This window comes from Coregonus lavaretus (genome assembly GCF_964263955.1).
Source record: "Coregonus lavaretus genome assembly, chromosome: 24".
Lineage (NCBI taxonomy): Eukaryota > Metazoa > Chordata > Actinopteri > Salmoniformes > Salmonidae > Coregonus > Coregonus lavaretus.
The window spans coordinates 21,994,860-22,011,444 of NC_140011.1; the positions used below are offsets into that span (position 1 = coordinate 21,994,860).

The window sequence follows — 16,585 nt, forward strand, 5'->3', positions numbered from 1 at the left end:
GTCCTATATCGAAAGGCCGCTCAGCAAGGAAGAAGCCACTGCTCCAAAACCGCCATAAAAAAGACAGACTACGGTTTGCAACTGCACATGGGGACAAAGATCATACTTTTTGGAGAAATGTCTTCTGGTCTGATGAAACAAAAATAGAACTGTTTGGCCATAATGACCATCGTTATGTTTGGAGGAAAAAGGGGAAAGCTTGCAAGCCGAAGAACACCATCCCAACCGTGAAGCACGGGGGTGGCAGCATCATGCTGTGGGGGTGCTTTGCTGCAGGAAGGACTGGTGCACTTCACAAAATAGATGGCATTATGAGGAAGGAAGATTATGTGGATATATTGAAGCAACATCTCAAGACATCAGTCAGGAAGTTAAAGCTTGGTCGCAAATGGGTCTTCCAAATGGACAATGACCCCAAGCATACTTCCAAAGTTGTGGCAAAATGGCTTTAGGACAACAAAGTCAAGGTATTGGAGTGGCCATCACAAAGCCCTGACCTCAATCCTATAGAAAATGTGTGGGCAGAACTGAAAAAGCATGTGCGAGCAAGGAGGCCTACAAACCTGACTCAGTTACACCAGCTCTGTCAGGAGGAATGGGCCAATATTCACCCAACTTATTGTGGGAAGCTTGTGGAAGGCTACCCAAAACCTTTGACCCAAGTTAAACAATTTAAAGGCAATGCTACCAAATACTAATTGAGTGTATGTAAACTTCTGACCCACTGGGAATGTGATGAAATAAATAAAAGCTGGAATAAATCTCTCTCTACAATTATTCTGACATTTCACATTCTTAAAATAAAGTGGTGATCCTAACTGACCTAAGACAGGGAATTTTTACTTGAATTAAATGTCAGGAATTGTAAAGTGAGTTTAAATGTATTTGGCTAAGGTGTATGTAAACTTCCGACTTCAACTGTGTGTATGTATGTATATATATATAGTTGCACTGTAACACATACAGTACCATGACATAACAGTCTTAGTCCTCAGTCTTTATTTCCAGGTTATGGGGAACATCAGTCCCACTGGTACTGCCCTCATTCTCCTCAGTCCTCAGCTCCTCAGCTTTATGAGTCTTCTGGTGCTTTTTGAGGGATGACTGGTCGGTGTAGGTCTTCCCACACTGGTCACAGGGGTAGACCTTCTCCTTGGTGTGGACCTGCTCGTGTCTCTTCAGATGGCCAGACCTACTGAAGCTCTTCCCACAGTAAGAGCAGTTGTACAATTTCTCCCCTGTATGAGTCCTCAGGTGCAGCTTGAGGCTACTCGCCACGCTGAACCTCTTACCACACTCTGAGCATGTGTATGGTTTCTCTCCCGTGTGCATCCGCTTGTGTATGGTGAGGTGGCCTGCCTGGCTGAAGGTCTTCTCACACAGGTCACAGTGGTACGGCCTCTCCCCTGTATGAATCCTGTAATGTGTTTTGAGGTCCCCCATACCATTGAACCTCTTGCCACACTGTACACAGCAGTAAGGCTTTTCCCCAGTGTGTATTCTCTGGTGTATTCTCAGGTTACCTGCGTTGCTAAAGGTTTTGGCGCACACAGTGCAACTGTATGGCCTCTCTCCTGTGTGAGTTCGTAAGTGGACTTTAAGCTGGTTGTGTTCACTGAAGCGCTTTCCACAGTGTGGGCAGCAGTACGGTCTCTCTCCCGTATGAACACGCTTGTGTATTCTGAGCTGGCCCGGGTGACTATAGTTCTTCCCACAGAGGTTGCAGCTGAACGGTCTCTCTCCCGTGTGAGTGCGCTTGTGGGACTTGAGCAGGTCTGCCCGGCCAAAGCGCTTGCCGCAGTAGTTGCAGCAGTGGGCCTTCTCGCCACTATGAGTCCTCAGGTGAATGTTCAGGGAGCTCACTCGACTAAATCTCTTCTCACACTGGATGCAGTTGTAGAAGCCTTGTGCGTTTTTAGAGGGCTCTGTAGCGTGAGAGTTCAGAGTGGGTAAAATGTCCTCCCCTGTCGTCCCAGCAGGGTCAGTTCCCATGTCAGGGTAGTATGTCAAAAAAGGATCTACTTCTGGCTCAGCCTCTCCAGTATCATTGTGACACAGCCTTCCCTCCGACTCAACAAAATGGCCGCCCTCATCGTCTCCCATCTCCATGGTCATGTGACTGTCAGACACTATGGTGACTTTGACCTCACTGTCGCTGTCTCTAGAGTCCACATCTGTGTCCAGTGGCGACTGAAAATGTTCATCATACTCTTCAGGAATGATGTAGCTCAACTCAGCGCTCTCCACCTTAATTTGCTTAGGTGCCAGGTTGAGAGGAGATGGGGGCTTTGAGAGGTCTATGGCATAGTCATCCTCCATTTCAGGTTCTGTCTTTATGTTTTTGAAAATTAGGGTGGAAACAGCAGCGTCTGAAATGTTTTTGAGGCATTCTGGTTCCTGCTGAGCTGCTGGATCCATAATGGAGACAGACCCTCTGCTCTGAGGCATCTTGTCCTTGTGCTGTCTCCTGGAGCTCCTCCTCTCATCGCCCTGTGTTTTGATTGACTTCTGGGATTGGCCGATAGATGAACGGCTGGAACATGTCCTCAGGGAGTCAGGGAGGTGAACGACATCCTGGTTACATCCAGGGTCTGTGCAACAAAAAATAAATGTTAAAGTAAAAAATACTACAAGTTCTTAAGTTGAAAGCTAGTTTGAAAGTACCACTGACAACAACTGTTGTCCATGGTTACAATGGGTGCCTGGAATAGGACATGTAAACATGCAACAGAGTGAGGGGTCAGCTAGGCTCGGTGGCCATCTTGAGGGTACCAGATGGGACAAAGGACAGCTGCAACTAACGTTAGGTGTGCATCGATAGGTGCACTGGCGTTTTTTGATTTATTTTGAAGCCAACTGTGCATTGTGTACGTACCCTTTACTATCGAATCCTTATTGTCTTGTTCGTGCAGCCTTCGTTTAAGATCCTCATTCTCACTTTCAATTCTTTGTATTTTGCCCTTGTACTCAGACAATGTTTGGTCCACTGACTCCAATATGTCACTTACTGTGGCTTTAAAAATCTCGTTCAGAGACGACTCCAAAAACACTTTTAAGTATTTTGACTTTGCCATAATCTACTAATAAATAGCATACAAATAAAATATTTTAATATTTTAAAACCTAAACTATCTTACGAGGTTGCTGCCGTGTACGGAACAAAGCATTAATCGTCGCGTGAAAGTGACGTCCCATCCCTTCGTTTTGTTGTCCTCTCCCTAGTGCCTCTCCCACTTTTACCGCCTCCGCAGTTAAGGAGTACGCATTGCATGTGTGTTAGCCGTCGATTCAAGTGTAGTAGGTAACCAACCACCTGGCAGGTAAATTGACACGTTTAATGTTTTATATATGATACATTTAGTGCATTCTGTCGAGGGGCGGCTTGTAGTTGCTTGTTTGTTGATTTGACACGTGTTTACAGTTCAAGAAGCCCTGGCTACAAGTAGTGCGTCTTATAGGGCTAAACAACAACATAATTTATGAAGTCAACACATGCAAAGTGGTTCTGTTTAACTTTTTTGTTATTTTGAGGTTTACATGGAAAAATCCTTAGAAAAACACAGTAGGAAGGTTGTCTTGGAACCAGTAGACTCATAAGTATTTGCTTCAAAGGATGCCTACTGTGCTCTGAGGCTCTCTACCAGTTCACTCCCTTGTTTCAGTCAGACTTGCAGGAATGAAGTTCAGCCTCTCCCCTGACATGTGGCTGTGTGAGTGGCAGAGTTCTATTAAACTGGCCTAGTTTGAACCGGCCAATGGCCCGTCACGTGACCGGGCGAGGCCAGTGAGGGAGGAGCGTCATGCTCAAATCGATCTGCAATCTGCAGCGTTTAGTTATGTTGTCAATGAGAGCATGAGCCATCATTCAGAAACATCTATTTTCCATAAAATATATGTACGAATTATCGAACTAGCTTTCACTGGGAAGGCAGATAAAGCGTTTATTTTTTATCTTATTTTATACAGAATCCTACTCATTAGTCCACCTTTTGTTTTGAGCCGACTTCGCTGTCAGCCAGCACGGTTCCAAAACGAACGCATTCACTTTTCACCCAGTGCACGCAAACTACTCCGGGCCAGCTTAATAGAATCCCCTCATAGTATGCTTATGCGCATCTGTGCCTTTAGGTTGTGGGCGGGGCCCAATGCTCTCAGGTGTCTTTGTGCTTTTTCGCTCTCTGCCAATCACAATGTGGCTTTTCTTCCTTTTTGTTGCCTCTTTCCCTGTCTTTCCCAGGCATATCCATGTTGCAGAGGGAGGCGGAAGTTTGGGATTTGTTGCATGGAGATGAGAGGTATCTGTCACAGAGGAGTGTGGACTATATTTGTAAGTCGCTCTGGATAAGAGCGTCTGCTAAATGACGTAAATGTAAATGACTAGGACTTGTGATTTGCATGCCATGTTCTGGCAGCTGTGACACCCCAGGCTAGCGCTGTGTAATTGAGAAAGGCTATAAAATTTGTCATCTGAGGTATTATGCCTTGTGCACTAAACTGTCTGTCTACATGGCAATAAAGAGGTTTCCCCCCCCATACTGACTTAAAGCCCTACTGACTGACTGGTCATATGATACCCCCTGAGAAGGCTTGAAAGGGTAAGTCGAAATCCAAGTTTACTATGAAAATGGCAAGTGTGTATTCCATAAATATTTTTTTAAAACAAAAGTGTTACACTCTGAAAGGAGTTTATGTGTTTGAGTTTTTAATGATCTCAGGCATGTTCTGCAATTTGTTTGCTGACAGCAGTAGTGTTTATTATCAGCAGTAGTGTTTATTATCTGGTGTTTCCACACATGAATAATATATTTTAACCATGTTATCCTGTTGGTATTTATGGTTTCATTCAAGTTTGTGGTTTCATTTCTGCATATTTGTACATGTCATGTAGCAGCTTTGGGTATGTTGTTTAAGAGTCAATGTGGTTACAGTCAGTTTGGCATCTCACTATGATAACTTGTGTTTGGCATTTCACTCTGATAGGCTGCCTCAGTGACCCATGGTGGTCCCCATGCTGGCGGTGGGGTTAATCTATGGATTTCACATGACTGGGAATACAGAAATGCATCTGTTGGTCACAGATACCTTTAACAAATTGGCCTCACAATGGGCCTCAGGAACTCGTCACGGTATTTCTGTGCATTCAAATTGACATCGATAAAATGCAATTGTGTTCGTTGTCCGTAGTTTATGCCTGCCTGCCTGCCCATACCATAACCCCACCACCACCATGGGACCACCATGGGACCACCATGGGTCACTCTGTTCACAACATTGACATCAGCAAACCGCTTGCCCACACGACTCCATACACGTGGTCTGCGGTTGAGAGGCCGGTTGGAGGCACTGCCAAATTCTCTAAAATGACGTTGGAGGCGGCTTATGGTAGAGAAATGAACATTACATTCTCTGGCAACATCTCTGGTGGACATTCCTACAGTCAGCATGCCAATTGCACCCTCCCTGAAAACTTGAGACATCTGTGGCATTGTGTTGTGTGACAAGACTGCACATTTTAGAGTGGTCTTTTATTGTCCCCAGCACAAGGTGCACCTGTGTAATGATCATGCTGTTTAATCAGCTTCTTGCTATGCCACACCTGTCAGGTGGATGGATTATCTTGGCAAAGGAGAAATGCTCACTAACAGGGATGTAAACAAATTTGTGCACAAACTGAGAGAAATAAGCTTTTTGTGCATATGGAACATTTCTGACATCTTTTATTTCAGCTCATGAAAAATGGGACCAACACTTTACATGTTGCATTTATATTTTTGTTCAGTGTAGTTATGCTGGTAATTTAAAGGACACAACTGAAATCTGTCTTATTAATGTAAACATCTTCCTCAACTTTAAGAACCTGAAGACTTAATCACCAGCAACATTCAAATCCAAGGTCAGAGATTATTGTTGTTATTACACCAAACAATAGATAGGCCTATATTGTGCCTACATAAGGGAACAATGTTCCTCTAATTATATTTCAAGTGTAACCTATGACATGAATACCTTCAAATATTATACCTAAAGAAAGCTGTTGACTGTAAAGTTTTTATCCAGACTCCAAAGTAAGAGTAATAGAGTTTATACAACACACATATGGATTTTTATACAATTTCAGAGATCTGAAAATCTCACTCACACAGATTCAACGAGGAAGTATGGGGTGCAAAAATAAAGACCGTTCTTTACTGTTTGTAGGTGGAGCGCCAGCCTAGCACCCTGACAGGAAATGAGAAGTGAGCACCCACACAGGAAGTGTGGCCAAGCACTGTCCCGGATGTTGGTTATGTGATGTGAGTAGACTATTGAAAAAAAGACTGAGAGAGTGAAAGAGAAAGAGAGAAATGGAGTGAAAGTTTAAATGGAGGGAATAGGAGGTATTTGAACCCTTTTCCATGTCACCCTTCTTTTTATGACAGTGCAATTCTGAAGACTAGAGGCTTAATATGAGGCTTCACATGAATCGTTACCAAAATGCTGTGTTTATATCAGGTAGTGTCCTTGATATGGATCAACAACATACTACTGTATATCTTCACTGATATTCTCAGGGTCGGTCCATGGACCATGACATATACATGTACATCACGGTAGCTCAGATTCATGGTTAGCAGTAGACATGAGTATTCAGGACACAGTGAAACCGCTCACACCCCAACCATCTGTCTCTCACTCTCTATTTCTCTCTATCTTTGCTCTCCAACTTCTCTTTCTGAGAAGGCTGCTCTTCTGTGGTCAGGAAGTAAATGCGCCTCTGTAATGTTTCAGCAAAAGTCATTGCAAAGCACATCCGCCGTGCCACGCCAAAAGAGAGAGAAGTAAACAGGGTTTGTAAAACAACCTCTTCCTTAAAATAAATGATCTGGATAGTGTTTGGTATGCAGAAGTGAATGGTGAGTGTTGGCTTACATTTTAATATGTTGTAGAGACATGTTTGTCATTGAACTGTGCTTATTTGTGTATGATGTGTGAGAGTGACATGAGCCGCCACTGGTCTAAATTTTAGGATGTTGGCTTTTTGTCAACAATTCAATTGAAAGAATGTTAATCTCACACCCTAGTCCAGTTTTAAAAAATATATATACAATTTCCAAATTGAAATGTCATACTGTAAGATTCTTACTATATGAGTCAGGTAGCCAGTGTTGGGGAGTAGAGTTTAGACTGCAGACTAGTATTTCCTCTTGGATTTACTGTACCTGTTTAGATTGGCTTTCATTTGGCAGATGACTCAGTTCACCAAATATGTTTCTTTATCAACAAGTGCCAGAATGATTGATCTCCTCAAGATGTACTTAAAGATAACCTGTCTTTAGCTAAACATATTGTCTTACTGATTATTTTAATATGTACATTAGCCCTTTACAAACACTACCATTGCTATGGGAATTTATGAGCGAGTCACTAGTTATTCATTCAAACTGTACGTATATTTTGCTATATTTTATTGTACATGAATGTTCTTGCTTCACAGACCTCATGCACATAACTAGGGCAGCACCGGAAGCTGTAACCAACCACAGGAGTCAACCATGATAGCATCACTGTGACCTAACTCCAAGATGGATGCCCTGCCCAGCACAGAGGAATGAGACTAAACTAAGTTGAGCCGTATCTCTCTGCTTAGGACTGAGTGAAGAGAGAGGTTATGGAGGGGGCTAGGGTGCGCTCTCCTCTTCCTGACCTCAGGGAGCCAGACAGCCAGACATGGACCACTATGGATCTCCCACTACAGAGCAGGCCAATGGAGGAGGCTATTGGGTGGGGAGAGATGGAAGAGCAGGTGAACCAGATAGACAGGGAGGAAGAGGATAACTCTCCTCAGACTGGAAGGACACAGCCCTCTGAGGAGTCAGAGGAGCACTGGGACTCCATGACTTTACCTGTGTGCCCCATGACCATGATCCGTCCCAGTGTCCCTCTGTCCTTTGCCACGGTGCAGTGGGACATAACCTACCCCTCCCCTGACACGCCCTCCCCCATGACTGACAACAGCTCGGCCGATGAGCTGGACTCCAGTGGAGCGGCCAGTCTGGACTGGAATGTGAGTCCCCTGTCCCACCACCAGCAGCAGCAACATCAATCCTGTGTGACAGGAATAAACATAGAGCTGTCTGTCCAGGAGAAGACACATAATCACAACGGACCGGAGCAACAGCTGCCCTTGAGTGAAAGCTCCCCTCGGGTACGTCAGGCAGACAGGAAAGGACTGTGGTTATGTGTCTGTTGTAATTTGAGATTATGTCGCTGTGTGTTTGTGTCCATTTGTGGATCTTTCTTTATTTCCTGTGTGCGTGTGTGTTTGTCAGTCTGTGAAAGTGCAAGAGGAAGAGAGTATTTAGGGTGAGAAATAGCTCTACCTCTGTCTCTTCATAGATTATATACCAGTCGTAGGTGGAGATGAGGTTGATGGAATATACCGTTATACATATCAGTCATCTGAAAGCCAGGTCCCTTCTGTCTGAGTGCTGATCAACCCACGTCTTTCTCAATCACAAGTTTTCCCTGGCCCGATGTTTATTGTTGACAGCTGCTGTTGCAATTCCAGGCGTGTGATCCACCAAGACCAGATGTGGAGGAGCATGCAGCACATACACAGGAAGAGGAGGCTTCAGCACAAGAGCTATTTGAGGACCATGGTGAGTGCAGACGGTAGTCATCTTCGCAAATGAACCATGAGCTTACTCTTAGATTTTATTTTAACATGTGTTGACATATTCTGATAGATGCTACCCCTTCAAATGCTTTTGACCTCTCATGCTGCTTTGACTTGATCATATAGTATGTAGAGTGCAAAGGAGGTTGGTGGCACCTTAATTGGGGAGAACAGGCTCGTTCTAATGACCTGGAGCAGAATAAGTGGAATGGTAACAAATACATCAAATACATGGTTTCCAGGTGGTTGATGCCATTCCATTTGCTCCGTTCCGGACCTTATTATGAGCCGTTCTCCCCTCAGCAGCCTCCTGTGATAGTGACTTGGTCAATTTTAATATGGGTATCTGTGTGTTTAGACTCTCTTTCAGGGAGATGTCCATGGCCAGAGGAAGGGATAGGACGGTCTGTGACAGAGGAGACTATCACACCCTCTGACATAGCTCCTTGCTCTGTACAGACAGGAGAGTCCGAGACTAGGCCGGATAGTGAGAGTCTAGACTCTGTGCCGGGAGAGAAACAGGAACAGACTGGCACAGTCCTGACTTTACAGATCAACTCAGAGCAAGGATCCAGCTCTACAGACTATGAGGAGGAGGAGGAGCAGACTGTGACTAGTTTAGCTTATAATGGAGATTGTGACGAGCAGACAAAACAGATAGGACAGTCAGAGGGGAGAGGACAGTCAGACAGTGAGGAGGAATCAGAGATTATAGAACTCTTAGAGCACCTGCTTGAGCCAACTGAACTGAAAGAACAGTCAGAACTCTCAGAGAAGTCTGAACACAGTGGGCAGTCAGAGCCTAACCACACAGAACAGAGTGAATACGGGAATATTACCGAGACAACAGAGCAGCCAGAAGACTCTGAGAAACTTCTAGAGTCCGACCAGGTAGAGCATTCAAATCAGTCAGGGGAGGAAGAAGAGCAAACTGAAGAGGCCCATTTACAACAGGCAGAACAGTCAGAAGTGACAGACCAGTCAGAACAATCAAAAGAATCAGAGCAGACAGAATGTTTAGAATCAAAACAGACACAACGTTCTGAGCAAACAATGCACTCAGAGCAGTCAGATCCATCACAGCAGACAGAAGACTCTGAAGATTCTGAACTGTCAAAACAACCAGAGCAGACGGAACAGTCAGAACAGACGGAACAGTCAGAACAGACGGACAACAAACCAATGCATTCAAAGCTGTTAGAAGAATTACTTTTCCTTTGCACAGAGGAGCTTGAACAGTCAGACCATACAGAAGAACAGAAACACTCAGGGACTGAACAGCCAGTGCAGACTGCACTGACTGAGTCGACAGAAGAGGTTGAGCAGACAGAGCATTCCAAGCAGGTAGAACAATTGGAACAGAAAGAATGTACAGAGGGTTCATGTTTGCCGCCCAGGGAAGGAAGTAGAGAGCAACTGGAGTCTCCAGTACAGCAGACAGAGGCTTCAGAACCAGTGGTGGTCCATATGAATGGTGGAGGTTTGGACAGGGAGAGGGCCTGCAGGCTGGCGGAAAGACTCTACAGGCTGGACGGGATCTACAAGACAGACGTGGTCAAACACCTGGACAAAGAGTAAGACCAAAGGCTGCAAAACATGGAGTGGCCACACTTTACATTACATTACATAGGTCTTATGTAGTAGTAACTATCAGGGTAATGATCTATGCTAGTATGTACTTGCTGAGTTTTTTTCTCAGAATGTGTCACCTTGAATCATGAACTTGACCTGTCTTTGTCTCCCCGGCCCTCTCTAATTCAGCAATGTCTTTAGCCGAGCCGTTGGGGAGGAGTACCTCAAGTTCTTTGACTTCACCGGTCAGAGGCTGGACCAAGGCCTGAGGTAAGTCCTTCACACTTTCTAATGAGATTTTTCCTTGTTCACTATAATAGTAACAAGTAATGCTCTCAAATTAACATCTACCATTGGTCAATCATCTTCTATTTCCTCTATTTTGCCCTCCTCTCCCAGGTCTTTCCTGAGGGTGGTGGTGCTTATCGGTGAGACCCAGGAAAGAGAGCGAGTGCTGCAACATTTCTCCTGTCGCTTCCAGCAGTGCAACCCTCACACCTTCTCCTCTTCCGGAGAAGTACTCACGCTCACCTGTTCTGTGATGCTTCTGAACTCTGATCTGCATGGACAGGTGAGTCCCCACTGCACTGCAAACGTGTAGATATTTAGGCTTTTGAATGAAAGGAAATGGTACTGTGGGTTGTGGGCCTGGATGTGTACACAGTTAAACCAGGGGAGGATCATTCTCCTCAGTGAATTTCAGAAAAATAAAAAATAGTGAAATAAAACAGTTATCCTTTTCAGATAAAACTATAAATATATTCACGTCACCAAATAATTGATGAAAACACAATTTTTTGCAATAAAGGTCTACAGTAGCCTCAACAGTACTCTCTAGGGTAGCACCATGGTGTAGCCGGAGGACAGCTAGTTTCCATCCTCCTCTTGGTACATTGGCTTCAATAGAAAACCTAGGAGGCTCATGGTTCTCATCCCCTTCCATAGACTTACACAGTAATTATGACAAGTTCCGGAGGACATCCTCCAACCTATCAGAGCTCTTGCTGTATGAACTGACATGTTTTCGACCCAATCAAAGGATCAGAGAATGAATCTAGTACTGAAAGCATAAGCTACAGCTAGCTAGCACTGCAGTGCATAAAATGTGGTGAGTAGTTGAGTCAAAGAGAGAGAAAGACAAAAGCTGAACAGTTTTGAACAAATTAATTTCTTAAAAAATGGAGAAGCAAAAGAGAGAGCTAGCTATATTTTGTTGTATTTTTGAACATTTCACTTTCACTTACCTAGCTAGCGAATGCAGCTAGCTAGTTTAGCCTATTCAAACACCCGGCTCAGAGGGATGCTATGTTAGCTAGCTGGCTATGGCTATCCAACACTGGAACTCTTCCAAGTCAAGGTACGCTTTTGGTTTGATTAATTTATTGCCACCGGGGCCTGCCGGTGTAATTGCTAAACTGCTTGCTGTACACTGTACTGCAAGATTGTAGCGGATTTATTGACGTGTTAGTTCAATAGTTAGCTATGTTGACTATGACGTTAGCTAATATGGTGACAATGATGTAGGCTATGTAGTGGTTATGGTATGAAGTTTTGGCTTGGAAAGGTTTTTTCGCCTGGTCACAGACAGCTGTTGTATTGTGCACTGAAGTCCACAAGCAAAAGGAAAACGTGAGAGGAGGAGAGCGTGTAGATGCGAGAAGGAATTATACAATGAGCAAATGATCATGCTGTTTGTATGTGGCTGCTATAAAGTGAACTGTGTTTGTGGTGATCAGGGGTGTATTCATTACGCCGATTCTGTTGAAAATGTTCTTAAATGGAAGAAAACTGAATGAAACGGAGATAAACATACCTGAATTTGTCCAATAGAAATTCTTGTTTGCAACTGTTGGACTAATGACTACACACTAGATCAGCTAGATGCAGGCATGTGTGTGCAAGGCGGTATTGAATGTGTCACTGTCTGTCACCTTGATTACTAAAAAATGTCTCTCTACCTGTGCTCCTACGTTGTAAATCTTAATTTGTAGGCTAGGTTGTAGCAACCTCATGATGGGTATAGGGAAAATTTGAGTATCATGTAGTAGCCTAAACCTATCCATGTTACATTGAGCTGGGTGAATGGAATATGAATGACAGTCATCCAATATGCTGTAATAGAAATAAAGCCATGCTCATTAAAATATTAAAGAGCACCGACCGCCATTGAGTTAAACATTGTTTTTGTGTCTGTCCTCAGAATGTGGGCAAAGCCATGTCTTTGTCCAGCTTTGTGTCCAACCTGGATGGGATGAATGAGGGTGAGAACTTCAGCAAGGAGCTGTTAAAGGTAAGATTATCCTCCTCATTCTACACTACTCAATATTTCAGTAGATACTGTCAAATGAAAGAACGGTGTCTATAGCAGTCTGAAGTAGACTGTTTTTTTGGAAGACTTCAGTGTCCTTCTTTCTCTTGTTTCTTTCTCAGGCTCTCTACAACTCCATTAAGAACGAGCCTCTGGAATGGGCAGTGTAAGTAGTCTGACTTAAGAACAAGGTAGTGGGTAGCATTATTCTAAACTATTTACCACCACCTTTTCAGTCTCTCTTTGTACATGACTGATTTACGTACAGCTTCCTCTTCATATGCTGCTTTCTCCAATATATTGTGATTGTGTTACACCTCTCATATTTTCATTGTTCTTTTATTTCCTCTCCATTGCTTCTTCATTCCTCCCCCATCTCGTCAATCGCCCTGTTCAGTGATGAGAAGGAACTGAAGAGCTCCATGTTGTTGGCGGAGGATGCTAAAGAGGACGCACCCCTGCGCTCCAAGAGCAACCCGTTCCAAGATGTGCCTCATGACAAGAACGCCACAGTGTTCAAACAGAGCTTCCTCAAACGCAAGGCCCACGCTAACATTGATGGCAAACGCAGTGAGTTGGACTGTGACATTATTTGCACAAAACCATAGGAACTCAAATGTCAGGGCAATAAAGTGTGTACAAGAGCATCATAGGGTTTTGATTCATCCTTTGACGATTCATCAGTCTGATTAAATGATTTAGTGTGTGAGTGTCTTTGAGAAGCATCCTTTGACCTCAGGAGTAATGTAATGTAACTGTCTGACAGCTCCTTGGGGGAAGAGAAGCTGGAAGATCTTCTATGGAGTGCTGAAGGGACTGGTCCTCTACTTACAGAAGGTTAGTCTCCTCCTCCACTTCCTCCTCCTCTTGTCAACTCCTCCTTTTCCAAACATTCCATTGCACTGCCTCTTGATAATGTCCAGGATGCCTTTCACACTGATCCCTCACTGCTTGTTACCACATCCAACCTCTCCACCCCCCTCAGGATGAGTATACGATGGAGTGGCAGAGTACAGAGGAGGTGGTCAGTGTGCACCATGCACTAGCAGAGCAGGCAGCAGACTACACTAAGAGACCCCACGTCTTCCGCCTGCAGACCGCCGACTGGAGGGTCTTCCTCTTTCAGGCTTCGTGAGTCTATGTACTGTGTATGTCTGAGAGACAGGAACTATATCCATGTAGTATTGGAATTGTGAATTTACATTTGTCACACATAGGACTAATGGGTTTGACTGTTTGATGGTGTGAAGGAACAAGCGAATCAATCAGTATGCAACAGTCCTATAATCCTGTGACTTTGTCATAAATACACATGATATGTTCTTATACAGTATGTAAAGCTAATATTAGATGTTATGTCTTCTATGTGCACGGTCCCCTTGTCGTCCTCAGCTCCACAGCAGAGATGATTTCATGGATCAGCCGTATTAACCTGGTGTCAGCCCTACACTCCTCTCCTCCCTTCCCTGCTGCTGTGGGCTCTCAGAGGAAGTTCTGCAGACCCATTCTGCCTGCCTCGCAGTCTGCACACACACTGGTACTGTACTCACATACTCTCTTGGTTCACTCTTAGTAGTCCCCACTGCTTTGTTTTAGCACATTATGTATTCATCTTTGTGGGGTGGGATATTTAGGAGTCTAGTAGTACGTTAAGACTGTATATATTCTAGTTGTGCTGGGCCACGTACGGTAATCTGATCCTAGATCTGTGGTTAGGGACATCTTCTATCTGGAGTGTGTTCTGAGCCTGTTCACTGAGCCTGGCTCTCTGCTACCCCCTGTAGGAGACACAGCTGCAGTCTCATGCAGGCATGCTAGAGTCCTTCCAGGAAGACCTGGCCTACCTGCAGCAGAGTCTCCGTGACGGGCGCAGGGCCAAAGCCAAGGAGATGGAGGAACACAGAGTCAGAGAGGAGTACCTGCAGCATGAGGTGTGTGTGTGTGTGTGTGTGTGTGTGTGTGTGTATTGTATCTGCATGTTTATGTGCATATGGGATTGACCACAATGTTAAGCTCTGTGACATTATCGTAATGTAGGCTACATTTTCCCCTTCACTCTATTAGATGTCTCAGTCTCATTCCTTCCTCTCCCTACAGAAATGTCGCTACGAGGCCTACATCCAGATGCTGGAGGTCTGGAAGGGTTTGAACCAGTCAGCCGAAACTGAGGTGGGAACCAGCAAGCTCAACCTGTTTGACAGAGCTGTGTGTAAGGACACAGTGGATGAGGAGGGGGAGGAGGGAACCCTGAAGAAGTCCCACTCCAGCCCCTCCCTGGATCTGGAGATGGCCTCGCACCCCGTGGTCAAAGTTAAACGCAACATCTCGGAGAGACGGACCTATCGCAAGATCATCATTCCGAGACGCAACCAGGACCTATGAGGGCAGGTGCCCAAAAGTGAGACACATATAACTCTGACATGACTTTTCAAAGACTTTTTTTAGGACATGCACAATGTGTTACTTCCAAGCACTGTCCTTTTAAGTTTTCATTTTCAGCTTGCACTTATTCAGCAAGAAGGCAAAGGTCATCAAAACGGAATGCATCCCTCAGGGAACTTGCTTGAGTCCTTTTCTTTGTTACATTTGCTCTTCATATGATAAAAGTATTTGAGTTCATATTTGTGCACTTTCAATTTAACAAATTGAATTGAACCTCAGAAGTCGATCCTTCATGCTGAGACAGTTCAAGAAGAGTAATATAATGTTTGTGATAAAAAAAAATATATAAAAAAAATTAGTCATTTAGCAGACGCTCTTATCCAGAGCGACTTACAGTTAGTGAGTGCATACATTATAATTTTTTTTTTTTTTCATACTGGCCCCCCGTGGGAATCGAACCCACAACCCTGGCGTTTCAAACGCCATGCTCTACCAACTGAGCTACATCCCTGCTGGCCATTCCCTTCCCTACCCTGGACGACGCTGGGCCAATTGTGCGCCACCCCATGGGTCTCCCGGTCACGGCCGGCTACGACAGAGCCTGAATTCGAACCAGGATCTCTAGTGCCTTAGACCACTGCGCCACTCGGGAGGTGTTTGTCTCCTAATGATTTGAATCCCTCAAAACCCACATGGACCTACCTACACCTATGAATCTGCTGTGATATGTTGAGATTCCTCTTGATTTCTATCAGAAATGTATCTCTGCAGTTACAGATTCTTACTTGTTTGCTCTGTTGGCCAATGTGCAGTGTGTAATTCTAGCCACAAGAGGGTGCTATACAACAGCGTATCACACAACAAATCAAAATGACGGTATTGACAGTTTGAAAAAGAATCTAAATTATGTCAATATGCTCATTCTAGTTATGCAGTCTTGTATCTTCTATGTATTTTATATAAACATATTTGGATTTCATCTCCATGAAAGACTACATCACATTTCACTGTAAGTTTCACAATTATTTTCTCAGAACAGAGAAGTTAATGATTTAATTTATCAATCCCAATTAGGCTTCTTGAGTTTAGAATCAAAACAGTTCAAATATCCATCCCAATTCTTTGAGCTGCCAGTCACGTATGCCCCTGGGCAATAAGAATGGCATAAAGAGATTTAATAGCAGACCAAGACGACTTTTTGATCTGTCGGTGGCACATGGAGGAATTCTGGGCCATTTTGTTCTTTTTCAGAGTGACATCTTCAGCTGCGGTCAACCTGGAGTGTCTCAATAAAGAACAGGATATTTCAGAAGACCCTCACATTCCTCCTTAATGTCACTGTTGTGGATGATACACAGGAATGTGATGTGACAATAGGTAAAACAGTGAGGGGCACAGACAATACAGATGGGACAAACCTTGTCTGACTGGGCTGGTCTCTTCAGTAGCTTTAACAGGAACATGCATACATTCATATATACATTATACATAATTTGCTCGGGCACCAAGTTTACCCTGGCATACTAGGGCTCATAGTTTTTCTTGTTCAGGTCATCTGGTAAGGATAAGTTAAGGACCCTTGTCATTAGACATGGGTTCACCAAATGTGTAATTTTATGATATTGCTGATACAGGACCTGGGTTAATGTGATAGTGCTTATTTGTGT

At 44.1% G+C, this 16,585-nt stretch overlaps 2 protein-coding genes across 2 annotated transcripts; one reads left to right on the forward strand and one right to left on the reverse strand.

The window, feature by feature from the left end:
* Positions 1–891: 891 nt before the first annotated feature.
* On the reverse strand, positions 892–3,144 carry LOC311099563 (uncharacterized protein). The gene is made up of 2 exons (XM_084140260.1): positions 2,876–3,144; positions 892–2,591 (listed from the first exon to the last, which is right to left on the reverse strand). The coding sequence occupies exons 1-2, from the start codon at positions 3,072–3,074 to the stop codon at positions 985–987; spliced, it is 1,806 nt and encodes a 601-aa protein (XP_083996386.1). The 5' UTR covers positions 3,075–3,144; the 3' UTR covers positions 892–984.
* Positions 3,145–4,172: 1,028 nt separating this feature from the next.
* LOC311099641 (uncharacterized protein) lies at positions 4,173–15,919 on the forward strand. The gene is made up of 16 exons (XM_084140358.1): positions 4,173–4,595; positions 5,855–5,893; positions 6,199–6,293; positions 7,475–8,185; positions 8,549–8,639; positions 9,015–10,230; positions 10,418–10,498; positions 10,628–10,799; positions 12,429–12,518; positions 12,659–12,702; positions 12,934–13,106; positions 13,303–13,373; positions 13,522–13,667; positions 13,929–14,073; positions 14,321–14,467; positions 14,634–15,919. Exons 4-16 carry the CDS (start codon positions 7,649–7,651, stop codon positions 14,916–14,918), a joined length of 3,198 nt encoding a protein of 1,065 aa, XP_083996484.1. The 5' UTR covers positions 4,173–4,595; positions 5,855–5,893; positions 6,199–6,293; positions 7,475–7,648; the 3' UTR covers positions 14,919–15,919.
* The last annotated feature ends 666 nt before the right edge of the window (positions 15,920–16,585 follow it).

What these genes read in the sequence shown, in the direction of transcription:
- LOC311099563 (XM_084140260.1), bottom strand. Translation starts at nt 3,074, where the DNA reads ATGGCAAAGTCAAAATACTTAAAAGTGTTTTTGGAGTCGTCTCTGAAC. An exon ending in TAAGGATTCGATAGTAAAGG is followed by an intron (nt 2,592 to 2,875) that starts GTACGTACACAA and finishes TTTGTTGCACAG; the next exon opens with ACCCTGGATGTAACCAGGAT.
- LOC311099641 (XM_084140358.1), top strand. Translation starts at nt 7,649, where the DNA reads ATGGAGGGGGCTAGGGTGCGCTCTCCTCTTCCTGACCTCAGGGAGCCA. An exon ending in GTCAAACACCTGGACAAAGA is followed by an intron (nt 10,231 to 10,417) that starts GTAAGACCAAAG and finishes TCTCTAATTCAG; the next exon opens with CAATGTCTTTAGCCGAGCCG. An exon ending in ACTCTGATCTGCATGGACAG is followed by an intron (nt 10,800 to 12,428) that starts GTGAGTCCCCAC and finishes GTCTGTCCTCAG; the next exon opens with AATGTGGGCAAAGCCATGTC.